The sequence below is a fragment of the Bipolaris maydis genome (genome assembly GCF_028858645.1).
Source record: "Bipolaris maydis strain C4 unplaced genomic scaffold PSV08scaffold_12, whole genome shotgun sequence".
Taxonomy (NCBI): Eukaryota; Fungi; Ascomycota; class Dothideomycetes; order Pleosporales; family Pleosporaceae; genus Bipolaris; species Bipolaris maydis.
The window spans coordinates 822,545-838,584 of NW_027093868.1; the positions used below are offsets into that span (position 1 = coordinate 822,545).

The 16,040-nt window shown below is 49.8% G+C and overlaps 4 protein-coding genes across 4 annotated transcripts; 2 read left to right on the forward strand and 2 right to left on the reverse strand.

Annotated features, from left to right (window-relative positions):
* Positions 1 to 978: 978 nt before the first annotated feature.
* On the reverse strand, positions 979 to 3,676 carry PSV08DRAFT_404236 (uncharacterized protein; the record flags this gene model as incomplete). Its single annotated transcript, XM_066093676.1, has 9 exons — positions 979 to 992; positions 1,042 to 1,277; positions 1,319 to 1,512; positions 1,562 to 1,783; positions 1,929 to 2,441; positions 2,490 to 2,622; positions 2,711 to 2,754; positions 2,813 to 3,058; positions 3,455 to 3,676. 9 exons carry the CDS (start codon positions 3,674 to 3,676, stop codon positions 979 to 981), a joined length of 1,824 nt encoding a protein of 607 aa, XP_065948595.1.
* A 4,785-nt stretch (positions 3,677 to 8,461) lies between these two features.
* PSV08DRAFT_323338 (uncharacterized protein) lies at positions 8,462 to 9,793 on the forward strand. The gene has a single exon (XM_014224386.1). It carries the CDS (start codon positions 8,516 to 8,518, stop codon positions 9,731 to 9,733), a length of 1,218 nt encoding a protein of 405 aa, XP_014079861.1. The 5' UTR covers positions 8,462 to 8,515; the 3' UTR covers positions 9,734 to 9,793.
* A 436-nt stretch (positions 9,794 to 10,229) lies between these two features.
* PSV08DRAFT_228655 (Metalloenzyme, LuxS/M16 peptidase-like protein) lies at positions 10,230 to 13,540 on the reverse strand (the record flags this gene model as incomplete). The annotated part of the gene is made up of 2 exons (XM_014224385.2): positions 10,230 to 13,172; positions 13,236 to 13,540. 2 exons carry the CDS (start codon positions 13,538 to 13,540, stop codon positions 10,379 to 10,381), a joined length of 3,099 nt encoding a protein of 1,032 aa, XP_014079860.1. The 3' UTR covers positions 10,230 to 10,378.
* Positions 13,541 to 14,235: 695 nt separating this feature from the next.
* Positions 14,236 to 15,982, forward strand: PSV08DRAFT_404239 (myosin-like coiled-coil protein-domain-containing protein; the record flags this gene model as incomplete). The annotated part of the gene is made up of 4 exons (XM_014224384.2): positions 14,236 to 14,491; positions 14,635 to 15,061; positions 15,109 to 15,352; positions 15,416 to 15,982. 4 exons carry the CDS (start codon positions 14,236 to 14,238, stop codon positions 15,953 to 15,955), a joined length of 1,467 nt encoding a protein of 488 aa, XP_014079859.2. The 3' UTR covers positions 15,956 to 15,982.
* Positions 15,983 to 16,040: the final 58 nt, after the last annotated feature.

Below are 16,040 nucleotides of genomic sequence, written 5' to 3' on the forward strand. Positions count from 1 at the left end.
GTACATATGTAGATACAACTCATTGAAATCATATGAATTCAGTGATTTTGCCTACGAGTAAACCGCTTCAGCATCCGAACTGATATCGAGCTGTAAACTAGTCAATCAGAAGAGCAATTTAATAAGGGCTGAAAGAATTGTCAAACGGTCAACCCACTATGATGACAGAAGTGTGTCTTGTGATATATTGATTGGGCTGCAATATGGGGGTTGCCCTCACTGATAACGATTTGTTACACCTATCCCACGCTACATTTGGGTGAGTCTCAGATCATACTTTCGCAGTCTGGAACGCAGATCAACATATCTACGAGATTGTATTAAGTTTTATAGATGGTATACTCCCCTGTTGAACCAGGCGAGAGGTATGGTGGATGCAGGATGAGTGTGAGGAACTATGTCTTCTTGGTTGCACAAAGGAGGGGCATACCAATGCCCCTCTAAACCCCCACTCCCATCCACGAGGATAGAACAGCACCTACGTAAGAGCAGGCTAAGTAATCCATTAAGCCCCATCTCTACTTTATCGTTAGTCTTTGAACTGCGGGGTATATTTTGACCCAGAAAGCATACTTAACCTTATATTTGCTGCGTCTATAACAACAATCGAAACACTAAAACAGCACTAGAGACGATCGGTTTATATTTCTATATGATAAGGATATACTTCTTGTAAATCCAAAGATATTCAAAACATGTACGTAGCTCATCTATTTGCATCGGTGCACATCAAGACTATATGAGTGGGAAAGATGACAATACCAACTTGTGGATCCACACCATAGAAGGGAGACTCTCCTCTTACTAACACATGACCACAAACTTGATCAACGATACTTAAAATTAACCAAATGGTCAAGCGCATTGGTGGCCACAAGAACAGGATCCCACTGCAGGCACTGGGTGATCATAGCGTTCCATGTCGCAAAGTTCTAGAGCTATTAGTTGACATTTTGTAACCGATATGGTCGTTTTTTCTCAAACGTTGTTTTCTGCATAGAAAAAGTAGCATGGATGACGTGCCGAGATGTTATAACTTACCAACTTCGTCGACTTCATGATACAGGCAACTCATCCATCTGTCGACTGTTTTGAATACTGAACTTTCTGTGATCCTTTCAAAGGTTGAAGTCTTTGCGAGCAATGCAGGTAATGTGCTCAGTATCAATTGCAACATTTGAACGCAAGGTGCCACGAACGACAGGAGGACCAGTACTATGGGAATAGATAGTACGAATGCCTTCGGGCTGCGGTCAATTGAAAGGAAGTTGCGCTCGCTACAGAAGTATTGCAGAGCGACGGCAATTGAGGCCGTTACTTGGGCCAGCTGTTGATGTCAACGATGTCGTTTGAGCGAGATCCGTAAGAGCCTACCGGTACATTCGCCCTTGCGATTTTGATATTCTCTTCAACAAACTTCTGACTGAGTCTACTATGCTTGCTGAGATCCATACTATGTCTCAAGTTTTCCTTGACAGATACACTGAGCTGGTCCATCAGGTCCATCCGAAGCTATTCAGCTAGTTAGATGTGTTCACTGGCAGTGATATTGTGAACGTACGGTCACGGTAGCATCTTTTAGGGCCCTCTTCAAAAGTTTCAACCGACGCAGCTCGAATTTCAGATTCTGGAAGCTCTCTCTGGTCTTTTTGAGGGCAAGTCTTGCCTTCCGGTCCTTGATGTCAGAGAAATATTGAACATCTCCATCAACACTATGGAATCTTTCCCATACAGCTATAGTATCCGACAAACATGTACTCAACTCATGTAACACTAGCCCAATCTGTTTGATATTATCATTCAGAATTTTAATTTCAGTGCCAGAGCTCGGCGTTTGCAATGAATTCCACGGGGTGTATATCGAATGCGAAATCTGTCGTGACATGGTTAAGAGATTCACTGTTGTAAGTCTGTCTTGAAGCACTCACCCAGTTTTCGACCCCTGATCTAAGGGTACTGGCAAGAAACTCGTACCTCTCGTAGATTATCCGCATTCGGATAGCGAAGACGGTTAGAAAGTACACTCTGGGGTCCCATATCGGCGTCCTAGCATCAAGCACCTGATGGTCATCGTAATCCGTGCCACCTGTAGCAAAAAGATCTTCTTCTGGAATTTCTTCATTAGAATCTTCGTCTTCATTCACATCGTTGTCATCCTCTTCCTTTATGTTCTCAGCTGAAGACTTGAAGGATGAGAAAGCATAACCAGTCCATTCCGAGCTATCACAACCAGAAATGAGCACAGTTTCATGTACTTTCCAGATAGAGAATTGAGCGGCGTGCCCATCTTTTCGCGACCCAATACTGAGAAAGGAGAGGTTTGTTTTCAGTAGTTCAGCTGCGCTCGCATTCTCGATTGGTAGAGCTTTCGAACGGTCTTGTTCTTCCAAAACTAAGTACGGTAGACTGAATTCAAGATGAAAAGTAGTGAAGCCAGTGTACTATGAAGTTATTGGCGTTGTGGATAAGGCAATGAGTGGGCAACATACCGGTATACGCACCTTGATACAAGCTTCACGTGCAAGGTGGCTGCGTATTGCGAGTCTCAAGGCCGAAACTTCATTCCAAGATGAGGACCGTGCGATCCCACGAACGAAACTCCGATCCAGTCCCTGGATAAATCTAAGGCATATTGTTAATAAGCATGGTTTTTGGGGTTATATTGACATGTCAGAACTACGACTCAAAGGACAAGTTAATCTCAGCTTACATCAAACGACGAATCGCGTCTGTTTCAGAGAGAGCATTTGTAGACTAGTGAGTAGTTAGCATCACTCTGTATGTCTTTAAATATCCCCAGTGCATAACTTACGCGCTCCTTGATGAAGTCTTCCAGTTCACCTGGTGTTAGCCATCGAGGAGAGCTTTGTCGACCTGAAACTTTCATGCGAGAGTCGACCCAAGCTCGCCGAGGATTCAGCGACTTGGCTTTATTGTTTGCAATCTGGTTGAGTACTGTCTTTGCTTGTTGAACTCCTCTTGATGGTACAGAGCTGTCGGTGTATTGTAAAAATGCATCGACGAGATCTCGTTCTACGCCTTCTTGTTGTAGGCATTCCTGGAATGGGCGGTCATGCTGTTTACGATTTTTTTGAAGAAAAACTTGGTCCCAACTTTTGCCAGAGTCTTCATGATCCGATATCCGAGGCGAACAGTCATAAAGATGCTTGGCGTTGGGTTTTGAAGGCATTTGTAACCAACAACAAGGTCATGCTAGAGTGTTCAGTAAAGAAACTAGTTCGTAGTGCCAACTCATGGGCTTTTGGGATACGACCCCGTTTCATAAGAAGGCGAAGACAAATTGACTGTGACACAGTCATCCCGATACTGTATATGGTAGAACCAGAGAAGGGCAAAATCTGCCTCATCGATCTGGAAGCCACCAGCGAAGCCAATTGAGATCTGTTACACTACGATACACCAACTCAAACCTGCCGGTGTCGGATATTCGTACGCTGATCGGTGTGTCCATATCACAGCTGGAATTAGGATTCATAAGGCTGTACAAAAACCACGTCTGAGGATGTGAGTTGCTGGGCAATACGTGCGATGCGACTGCCTGCATCACGAGGTCTGTTGCAGGAGGCTTTTCTTCTGTACCACGTATCTTTAAAAGCGTCCGTGCACGACCACACTCACGAATATACAATTCGCCAGGCTGAGATGGGGCGAGCATCTTGGAGCATAGCTGCCCAATGCATGATGAAGAGGCAAATGTCGGGCATAGAGACCTACCAGAACCCCGGTTTCTGGTGTTTTCTTAGCACAAGGCAAATTATTGAACGGGAAAGGACTTCCCAAGAACATCAGAATGCCAGCGCATGATATGGCGCATGGTATATGTGATCATTCGGCAATCTGTGACTGCATCTGGATTGGATTTTTTTTATTTCAGTAGTGGATTCAGCAAGTGAAAAGTTGGCTGGAAAGGTGAAGTTATTATACAGGTAATAGTAGAAAGAGCGAAGTAGAGATGACTGCCACTAATCCCCAAAACCATTTAACCTGATCGAGCACAAAGGTGAGTCGCAGTGAGGCTGACGTTCGAGAAACATTGTACGTAGCCTGGTTCTTGGCTCTGTGTGCGTAGACGAATTCCAGGGTCACGAGGCTGGTACGCCGGATAAGGCATTCCATTTCTTACTCCCGATTGAGGCTGAGCTATTCAGAAAGGTCTTTGACCGACTACATATTGCCTTAGTGTCTCATTAGCCGCTACCAGGTGGGAGCTCCAAGGGTGCTTTGATATGTCTCAACTATTAACCTGGTCTTTGATATTGTCCACCAAAACCACTATTCATGATGTCACGTGATCGATCTCGTTATCTTGTAGCACAGAATATCCCGCTGTACTTCGGAAAGGATTTATCATCCAGATGAAATCTTCGTCGCACTAAGAATACATTAAGTCAGGGGCATCTCTTTTTATGTGCCAAAATTTACAATATACAACACTCGCAAAATACCCTACTTCTATTTAAGAATTGCACCCAGGATTGGTAAAGTTTCTAAAGACTGCGCCTCATAAATACATGCTTAAGGTTGACTCCGGGGCAAACAGGGCACGGCTTTGGTGCTCGATGTTGCTGTGTTGATCGGCTAGCTGCGTGATTAGCATGAGGCCGAAGCCAACACTGCCATAGATCAGAATCCTCCTCAAAAAAATAGTATAATTGAGGAGGACTCATCAAAGCAATTATCCAGGCAGGACGAAGAAGCATGGGCATGGATGGATGACTGAGAGATTTGCGCTGGGCACAGTCGAGATTACCAAGGAAGCTTCGATGCTAAAGAACTACTAAGTGGCATATTGGAGCAGCCAGTTCGTTGGGCATTACCCTTTGCCACAACGAATCTAACAGAAGGCAGCGCTTCGGTCATTCGACCCTCCAAGATGTCGATCAGTGCATGATGTAAGCCGTGACTTTTATCCACCATCAAAATGTTAACGTATTTGAGCTGACAACATGATAGCTACAATTCCAAACTGACCCCTAGATTTGTCTCTGTTCTGGCTAAAACAGGTTGGCATCACCAAATGAAGGCGTTGGATGATTCAATATGAATGCATCTTACTTGGGAAACGTATATGTGCGTACGCATGGAGGTATATGTTGCCTTTAGCTTAAGAAATGCACCGGCGATAGCTCAAAAGCAATAGATATCAGATTTCAAGATATATCGACTAGAATTTTGCATGATACATATACGTCTAAAGCCACCATATCAGAATGGACGCCCGGTTACTGATGACTCAGTAGTTGATCTCTCATTTCTCGAATTAGCTGATGCCGATGGGCACATAGTTCCCCACTCAATGTATTGGGGACATATTACTCTAGTAATTGGTGGTTGGAGCAACACGCAGTGGACAGGGTATGTTTTCAATCAGGCTGACAAAGACGAATTAGATACCGAAGATATTGACGAGCTCAAGAGACATTTCCTAATCTCCGAGTATGGATTCGACTTTGCTACTCCTCCACAATCTGTGAAATTTTGGGAAGTAAGAAGATACTGGTTGCGTTTGGTAGCGCATTGTAGTCAGTACGTGTTGCAAGAATGGCTATATCTCGTAAGAACAGTTGAAGAGGGCGTAGAAGCATGGGTATTTTCTCTTTTCTGCACATTGATTCGTCCACGATTAAGGTGCTATAGAAATCACAAGAACCTTGTATCAGTAGTACCACTCAACACACTGTCCTTGTTGATGGTATCTAAAAGTCCTTGGACAAAACTCTCCAAACAATGCAGCTTCTGTGCCAACTGCGCGACACGCTCTCAGCCACGCTTCGAGCTTACAGTCGCTTCATCAAACTAGACGGGGATATATGCTACTTCTCAGATGTCAGCGACTGTTCCTCTCTAGAGAATAGCATTGCCGAGTCATTTGAGAAACTCGCGGATCTCTTGACTAGACTGTGTTCACTTGATGACTCTTTCAAGCGCTTCGCAACGCATGCATGTGGAAGGGCATCCCGAATAGGGTATTCCTTCTCCAATAATTATCATGTTATTTGGAGCGCATTCTCAAATTCGAAAGCAACCACTTGATCATAAAAGGCGAGCGACCCAGTCAGGAGAGCAATGCATACCACCTAGCTACCCACCAGCTGAACGAGCATATGCACAAACTAAACGAAGAAACATGTGTTCTCTAAAATGGGATTCACAAATCTGATGAGAGAAGCACAGAAGCTGCGTGTGCGAGCCAAACAAGACGAGTCGTAGCACACGTGTGACAATGAGTTAAGTCACGTATTAGTATAACGGTCACACAAGCTATCCTAACATATGCTAGTTATTGCCATTCACCACCCCTATCTGCATGGTACTCTAGTACTTTAGCTCTGAGCAGGACGTTCTGTTCTTCAAAATGAGCCCCGCTACGTTCCCTCTCACTATGCTTATTCTTCTTCGTTTTTTTCGCTGGTGCTTCGGCACAGAGGCACTTTACTACACCTGATTTACCGAATCCCGTCGACCGGAAGGAAGGCATCCGAACCGTCGGGTGAGGGCCCATGTAAGTAAAGATCTACGCACGTTCCAATTGTACCTACGATGACTAGAAACCATTGGGTCGGAAGAACCCCAATTTGCATCATATCTCTTTGATTGGGGCGATCGTCCTAGCTCGAATATCTGCTCAGCGCTTGTACCAAGTTCGATGGATGGGATATTCCCCAACAAAATCTGCTATGCGTTTTTCAGGAGACCAAGGATATGCAAATCGATAGATCGAAGCTAACAAGAAAAAGTATTTACAATTAAGGAGTCGGTACTTCTGCATCGAACAGGCGCGACTTACTATCACAAAATATGTAGTCTATCGCACAAAGTATAAACACTGACAAACAAGTCCTTTTCATGCCCATTTAAATCCCCAATACAGTGCTGTATCATCATTCAATGATCAGTTCAACTTCTAGAATCAGAGAAAGGGTAAACAAAAGATATGTGCAAAAGCAAAAGGGTAAAAAAGATCGACGACAAGAAACAAAAGTGAATGTGATATGTACTTAAATCGGCCTGTTGTACCAAAAATCAAATTGGCAGTTTCTGTGAAACTGCCTTGACATTGCATATGTACTTCGAAACGAACGGAAGTCTAGGAGCAATTTGATCATTCCATTTACTCACCGAGGTAATATCATAAGGCCCTTCTCTTCACCAAAGCTAACAGCGTAAGTTTCAATTACGACCTATTCGCGTGTTTTCAGTTCGACCTTCACATTAATGCTCTCGTGGTTGCTTATATCAACCTTGCGGCTACTCGCACACACATCGGATATCAGAGAAGCCGTGTATTGTTAGAGTCTTGGGTCAAAAAAGCTTAATCAACTATTATGACATGGCACCCGAATCTGCATCCCATCATCCCTCCGCCACTAGTACCGAGGGGGCAGTCTCTTTGCCCCAGTCTTGTTTGCCAATACCGCTGTCCCCACCAGCGCGTATTCGAATGGCTGGAAAGAAGAAGCATACCTTCGTATGGCAATGTGCAAGTACAGAGCCGTATACCCTTAGTTATGTATACTGACGGTTACGTAGTGCTATTGTGGTAGCGTTTCCATACCATACAGGAGCAACGCTTGTCCATCCTGTGGTTATACTCGATGTGGAAACTGTCAAATTACAAAAGTTCAGCAAAGATAATGATCAGATGTCGATAGTATCGGATCACGAGTCTTACTATAAAGGAAATGGGATGCCTTCACCCTCTGGTCGTTGTTAGCAGAAGACCAGAAGGGAAGATTTCGAGACGCGGGAAATTTGATAGGACAATTGAAGACCTTAAAACTAGCTTTATTTCCTACAGTATATAGAACCTGGCTCTTGTACCAGAGCTCAGTTGACAATAGTTTGCCTCGGGCTGCTCGTAACCCTATAAGCCAGCACAATAGCATTCTTACACTCCATCAACATAAAAACCACCAGAATATAAATCAGGGGCAGCTCGCAACAAAACTATTCAGTCTAGAATAGAAATGCGAACGAGAAATTTACCTTTCACACGTGCTTCTAACCCAAGGCTGTTGTCGAGTCTTCTCTTTTTTAGGCTCACGAATACCTCACCGGTTACGCCCAATTATCTACGTAGTTTTGTGATCACTTTTCCAAAGAAAACTGTATTCGTGGAGCTCAGAATGGAAAAAAGAATTCGGCAAACCTTTGTAATGGCAGCATTAGCTGCGACAACGCATAAGCGCTTGTTCAATTGACCGGCGATGGGCGTGAGATAAATCGTCATCATGAGTCTTATCCAGCTATTGAATGAAACTTGTTGAACCAATACACAAGAAAGTAACGAAAAGTTAAGATGTTGGCATTCAAGTGCTTGTGTAAGTATGTTATACTGCAAGTAAGGCGGTGGAAAGGCTGATATGCCATAAGGCGGTTTAGCGTCACGATCGTCATCGCCTGCTACTAGTACTAAGCTCTCGGAAGTACCAAGCTCACAACCTCCACCAACAACCCGCAATTGAGGCACCAGCAGCCTCACACACCACCCAAAATGATTATCCGGACCCTCCCTTTCTGCAGCCTAGTGCTCAGCGCCCTCACAACCACCCCATTCCAAGCCACGTCAACGCTCCTGTCCGCCTCAGAGTTCCAAGTCCTCACAACCTCCGAATCCGAGTCACTCCTCTCCCTCCACCGCCACCTCATAGAAGTCGAGTCGATAAGCGGCAACGAAAAGAAAGTCGGCGACTGGCTCTCTTCCTACCTACAGTCGCACAACTGGACGGTCGAGCGGCAAGAAGTCTCACCCGACCGGTACAACCTGCTTGCCTACGGCTCCAAACGCGAAACCACCATCCTCCTAACCTCGCACATCGACGTGGTACCGCCCTATTGGCCCTACTACTACAACGAGACGAGCGGTGAGATTGGGGGCCGCGGCAGCGTCGATGCAAAGGGAAGTGTAGCGCCTATCATCATAGCTGCAGAAGGCATACGAAAGCAGTTGTACGACGACATTTCGCTGCTATTTGTTGTAGGCGAGGAAACAGGCGGCGATGGCATGCGCGCATTCAGCGACTGGTCAAAACGACCGTCGTCACACGAAATCATCATCTTCGGGGAGCCGACAGAAGGCAAGCTGGTCTGCGGACACAAGGGCATGCTAGGTTTCCAAGTCAAGGCTACAGGAAAAGCAGCGCACTCGGGGTACCCGTGGTTAGGCGTGAGCGCAAACGATATCCTAGTCGAGGCACTAGGTGAACTGCTGAAGCTACGAAAACATCTCCCCTGGAGCGAAAAGTACGGGAACACGACTATGAATTTCGGGCGCGTCCAGGGCGGTGTCGCTGCAAACGTGGTTGCCGAAACTGCAGCTGCAAATATCGCGACGCGACTTGCGGCCAGCACGCCCAAACTCGTTCGTGAGCAAATCGTCGACGCGCTCCAAAGCGTTAAAGCAGCGGCGCAAGAACAAGGCGGCGATTTAGAAATCAGCTGGGGCAGCGAGGGCTACGGCGTTGTAGACATCGATTGCGACGTCGATGGCTTCGAAACCATCACCGTGAATTACGGTACCGACGTACCGAATCTCTCCGGCGACCACAAGAGATATCTATACGGTCCTGGCTCCATCTTCGTCGCGCATTCAGACCACGAAGCGCTGAAGCGCAAGGAGCTGGAGCAGGCTGTGCTTGATTATCGCCGATTGGTCATCAAGGCTAGTGAAATGCGTGGCGATGCTGCTGTTCAGGATCAAATCGAATTGTAGGATATGTTTATGCGTATACAACAAATCATAATGATATCAAATGATAATTAATGTACCCCCACATTTAGTCTACCAGGAGAAGAATCTCGCTCTTAAATCAGGTAGGTCTGAAAGCAGGTGCTCTGGTCTTCTTCGTCCCCAATCTTCCCGAGTCCCCCTCCACCAGGGCTAGGTGACGGGAACTGGATAGATACGGAAAACTAGAAACCGATAGATTTTTCTCGCGCATTTCCATCACCCCCCCTTCCCCCCCTTTCCTATACGAGATATGAAAGAGAGAGAGAGAGAGAGGAGAAAGACAGAACCGACCAGCAATGGAAGCGAGAGAAAAAAAATGCATGGTCGTCTGTGAAAAATCTGTTCGTTGCGCTGTGATATTGTGTGGAGAAAGAAGGAGAAGAAAAGTGAGGAAAGGGGAGTAACTTTGGGAATTTGGGGGTCCGTGCGAGTGAGAACAACGACATTACGCAAAGAAAAAAAAGAGGAGAATGTTTTTGAGAAAAGGGAACTCAGAACCAGCGCTATGCATTCTACTTGCTCCCCCAGGTACGCAACGCCAGTAATGCTAGTTTCTAATCTTCACATAATCTTACATTTTTACTATACAATCGTCATAAAAAGGGCGTAATAACCATGGACCAGGCTTTAGCTAGCGATGGCTGGAACGCCATGGTCCTTTTGCGGGACACCTTCTGCCTCTTCTGCTGCTTTGGCAGCATCCGACATGCCCATGTCTCTAAACTGCCAGCCATCAGATTCTTTGACCCATTCTTTTCGCTCACCAAGAATAGCAATGCTGCTCTCTTGGGCGCGCTGGACGAGGAATTCGTCGGCGACGGCTTGTACTTGCTCGGCTGTGACGTCGAGGAGACGCTCGCGCCGCGTTTGCAGCATGTCGTCAGTGACGCCGGAGAGGAACTCGCGCATACCTTCGCGGCTGACGCTCTGTGGAGCGTCGTGACCCTGGAAAGCGCTGAGCTTGGCTTCTTCGAGATCTTGAGCTGTCCATGCGCGATCGCGCGCCCATTGTCCGGCCTCAGCCATAATCTTCATGCTGTTTTGCGGATTGGGGTCGCGGTATGAGTACATGCCGAAAAGACCACCGAGACCGCGGGCGTAGGCACCACCTCCATAGGCACCACCCTTCTCACGAATCTCAGGATGCAGTTGCTTGAAGGTGAGCATCTTGGAGAGAATTTCGAGGGGGGCGCTAGAAGCGTGGGTGTAGGGCACTGTGGGGACAGCGCGAGCCGAGTAGTAGACTTGGTAAGGCAGGGGAAAGAATGACTTTGCGTTTCGAGGATACTGCTTCTGTTGTGATGTCTTTGGGACTGACACGTTCTTTGGTAGAGTGCTCAAGAACCGGCTGAGCGCTTCTTGGTTGGGCGTTGAACTCTCACTCCCACAGTTGAGCGCAACGCGGAGTTGGTTACTGTTTGCGATGGTGAAGGACTGAATGGCCTTGAGCTTCTGAATGACATCACTCAGCGACTCTTGCGACGCCAATGCGGTCATGAGCTTGATCTGAGTAAGACCTCCTGTCTCTTCCGCCAGACGCCCCACAGGAGTTATACCAGCCTCGGCAAATCGCATGGCATAAGAATGACCAGACTCGGCAATGGAACTGATTGCGCCACTTGCTGCACTCTGCAGTAATTCCCGGATCTTCTTCTCGGCTTCAGGGCCGTCAAAGTCCGTTTCTTGAATAATTGTTCGAAGAAGCTCGTACATGTCAGGAATGTTGCGATCAAAGGCGTAGCCAGAGAAGGCCATGCCCTCCTCGTAGGCATCGAGTGACAATGGTGATTGAGACGAGTGGTAACCGACAGTGATACCGCCCGTCTTGAGTTTGATCTGTTCCTCGAGCTGCTCCATTGTCTTGTCCTTGGTGCCAAGACGCATAATAGCACTTGTGAAGAGCGGAATCATCTCTCGTAACTCGTCTGGGAGGTCTTGCAGCCTGTGTACCGCACGGAAGTATGTCAGACCGTTTGTAGGAGCCTCGCGCCACTGAACCTTTACACCATCCAAATCGGTGTGGCGTAATGGTTTTCGCTCCTTTTCTCGCGGGATATCCTCAACATGCACAGAAGGCAGGCAGCTTAGGTCTTCGTTCCTGGCCTCCTCTTGAACCTGTAGCAGCTGAAGCTCGCGGTCCTCTAGATACTTTTGTGCCTCCTGCTCGCTCGAAAACTGCTTGGTAGTCTCTGCAATCTTGGCTGCTAGTCGTTGGCTCTCCTCGTCTACAAGCTCCTGGCTGAATGTCTCGGAAGGCTGCATGGTGAATGTCAGTGTATTGTCGGTGAGGAGGTACTTTTCAATCAGGCTCTCTAAGTAGTCTCCTTCGGCGTACTTGTTCTGAAAGGCGTCGACGGTTTCCTGCCACGCGAGAGCATTGATTGGGTCAATGCCGTTGAACCAGCCTGGCTTGAGTCGCTGGAGGATGCCCATGCCGAAGCTTGCTGTCTTGTGCTTCAACGAGAGCTCAAGTTGATGCAGGATGCCATCCACCTTGATCTTGTCGAAGCCATTCTTCCGAGCTTCAAGCAGGGTTTCTGCAATAACTTGGCGAACCTTGGGTACGTCATCTGCCTTGACCGCATCCAGCCCTATCGAAAAGACACCTCGTCGCCCCGCACTATCGTAGCCAGTGTTTGCGCTGAAGTCGGCCCCGAGTCCAGATTCAACAAGATTACGGTACAGGGGCGATCCGTATCCACTCATGAGGAGGCTGCTCAAGACACCAAGCGCAAAGTTCTCGACAGCATCAGCAGTGTCACCCATCAGCCAAGTGACCGAAGTCTTGTACTGCCTGTCCTGAGGCACCAGCGGGTCCAGGGGGCCGGGAACGGTGACGTTCTTAGGAGCGTCGAGAGTAATTGGTGCCTTGACTTCCTGGTCGACGGCAATCTTGCCAAAGCTGCTCAAGCGGCTGTCCACCTCTTTCAAGTGCTCTTCCAATGGCATGTCGCCGTATGTGAGAATCTTGGCGTTACTGGGGTGGTAGTGGTCGGCGTGGAACTTGCGCAGCTGCTCCCAGCTAAGGTCGGTGATCTTCTGCGGATCGCCTCCGGAGTTGTTGATGGCGGGATAGAGATGTTCCTGGAATTTGGTGTAGAACAGGTAGCTTGCGTCTGACATTTGGCCTTTCATCTCGTTGTAGACGACGCCCTTGAAGACGATGCGCTTTGCGTTTGGGTCGTCGGATTCCTTGGCCAGCGGGTTCTCGGGCCCCAGGCGCCAGCCCTCTTGGGTGAAATCATTCTCCTTGAGAAGCGGGTGCAGGGTCGCGTCGAGGTATACAGACATGAGGTTCTTGAAGTCTTGGGCATTGGTCGTGGCGAAGGGATAGCCCGTGTGGTCGGCGAAGGTCCATGCGTTCATGAAGTTGGACAGGGAGCGGGGCAGCATCTTGAAGAAGGGGTCGCGGATGGGGTACCTGGGCCGTCAGTTTGTGGTTGGCAGAGGAGCCGACCGGTTTCCTCACCTCTCGCTGCCACACAGGGTGGTGTGTTCGAGGATGTGCGGCACGCCGGTGGCATCGGGCGGGTTGGTCTTGAAGCCGATGGAGAAGACATTGTTGGTGTCGTCGCGGGCAATGTGCAGGTACTCGGCGCCTGTCTTGTCGTGCTGGAGGTGGAGGGCTGTCAGTTCCAGCTCGGGCACCTGCTTGACGCGCTTGAGGGTGAAGCCATGGAGCTGCTGGCCGACGGCGGGCAGGGTGGTGGCGCTGGCGACAGCGGCATAGTGTCGTCGGACAGCGGCCGGCAGCCTCGGTGGGAACTGCCGCCCAGCAGAGCGCAGCATCTTGTGTCGTGGGCCGGGTGCGGACGGGCGAAGAGACGTCGCAATGCCTGGTGCGCAGAGTGTGGATAGAAGATGGCCATGGACACGAAGGCGGGACAGAAATGCTGGCCAGCAATGACGCCTGTGTCGCCGATTGGCCGCGTGCGGGCTGTGCCCAACCGGGCTAGGCTGCAAAATCACAGCGGCGCAGAAGGCGCCTGGACGGGCAGTGGATTGGCTGCAGCGGGCGCTGGCCCATGTGCTCCTGGCCGATATTGAAGCTCGTGGGCGTGGTGGAGACAGTGCGAAGGACTGCTGCACTGCACGGCACTGCACTCCACTACGTACATTCACTCCTGCTCCCCCGACAAAGGCCTGCCCGGTGCCCGCCCGACGTCGACGACACCACGGCCTGCTGCTCGCCCGCCCCGTCCATCCTCTCGCCCGCCCCGACTGGACTGCCCGGACTGACTGCGACATCTGCTTCTGCTGGCCCTCTCGCCCTGTGCACCACGCTGTCCCGAGACGTCGGCGGAGACACGGCCACACCCTCTCCGCGCGCATTGTTACTCGGTTGCTGCTGCTGCACTGCACAGCGGCTGCGCACCCCCGCTGCATAGACCTCTCTCTTCCGACACGTCCTGTACATGGGCGTGGTGGCATAGGCAGCGGCTCCGTCACAGGCCACCACCACGGGATCCACCAGCCACGGCTTCATGGCCACCGTCGCCCAACACGGCCAGCCCACATCTGCTCACCCATCCCGGCCACCGCACGACTCTTCCCGCACCACCGCATCGCCCTCACCCGCCGCCATGGCGCCCGCCCAGCACAATCCGGCGCCCGCGCCCGCTAAGAAGGCAAAGGGCAAGAAGGCCGCCGACCCCTCGGAGCAGCAGAAGCAGATCCAGGCCAAGATTGCTCAGCTCGAACTCGACCAGGCAGGCGACAAGGAGCAGGAACTGGAAATCGGTGCGTCAATGTCTGGCCGTGCAAGTGGTGGGGGCGGGGATGCTCGAGGTGGCGTACACCACATGTGCAATTCCATCGCCATCACCACGGCCCACGGCCCTCTTGTGTAAAGATAAATCGCTGGCTGACCACGGCATGGACAGAACGCGAAGTCAAGAAAGCAAACCGTGAACTCTCCTCGCTCCTCTCCAACATGGACGGCCCCCTCTCTCGCCTCGAGGTCGTCCAGAAGCGATACACCGAGCTGCTGTCCGACATGAAGCGCACCGAGCGCGAACACCAAAAGGCAAAGAAGCGCGGCGACCAGCTGCAAAAGGAAAAGGACGCCCAGCGCTCGGAGCTCAACAAGGTCACCACCATGAAAGACAAGCTCGACAAGCTGTCGCGTGACTTTGCAAAAGAGAACAAGAAGTTAAAGGATGAACTGCACAAGCTCGAGACCAGCGAGTCGGCCGCCCGCCAAGAACTCCACGAGCGCCTCGAGCACCTTGTCAACGACGTCGACGACTGTATAGCCGCTGCAAATGGGCCAGAGCCGCAGAACCAAGCCGAGCAAGAGTTGGACGAGCTGTAAGTCTGGTAATCCGCATCTGTGTTGCATTGGCTAAGACGTCTAGGTTCCGCCAAAAATTCAAGTCGTTTATCGACCAATACGAATTGCGCGAGCTGCAGTACCACTCCATGCTTCGGCTCAAGGAGCTGGAAATACAATATCATTCTGCCCGCCTCGAGCAGCAGCGCAAGCAGCAAGAAGCCGAATCGTCAAAGTCGCATCAATTGACCCGCCAGGTCTCGACCTTCTCACAAACCGAAACCGAACTCCGCACCCAGCTCAACATTTATGTCGAAAAGTTCAAACAGGTACGTCTAGTCCTCCACCCCTAGCTGGTCTGTATCATCATGGTTAATACTGACCAGATGCAGGTTGAGGAAACCCTCAACAACTCCAACGACCTCTTTCTCACATTCCGCAAAGAAATGGAAGAAATGTCCAAGAAGACGAAGCGCCTCGAAAAGGAAAACCAAAATCTGCAGCGCCACAAGGACATTACCAATCGAAATATTGGCGAAATGGTCGAGGAGCGCCAAAAGATGCAGGAGGAGCTTGCCAAGAAGACGAGGGAGGCCGAGGAGCAGCGCAAGAAGATTGCCCGATTAGAGACGCTGTGCCGCGGCATGCAAGCACAGGGTCGCGGCCAAGTACCCATGCACGAGCTGGAGCACGAGGAGCACGAAGAGGAAGACGAAGAGGTGACGGAGAGTGAGTACGAGTATGAAGACGAAGATAGCGCGGAGTACGACGACGACACCGAGGAAGACGGCGTTGAGCCCGCACCTGAACGTCGACCCTTTGGGCCCGTGCCACCGCCGCCGCCGCCGCCACCACAGCCGCAGCCAGGCACGCAGGGTAAAGTCAATGGGCACAAACAGGTCAATGGGCAAATGAATGGAGTCAAACGCTAATAGCAAATGTCAGTCTCTCATGTTGTTCCATCGTCTTCTTCTATACAGTCTGCACTTGTTGCGCCCCCAGATTCGGTCCGTCACT

Coding starts and splice junctions, on each gene's coding strand:
- PSV08DRAFT_323338 (XM_014224386.1), top strand. CDS start 8,516: ATGATTATCCGGACCCTCCCTTTCTGCAGCCTAGTGCTCAGCGCCCTC.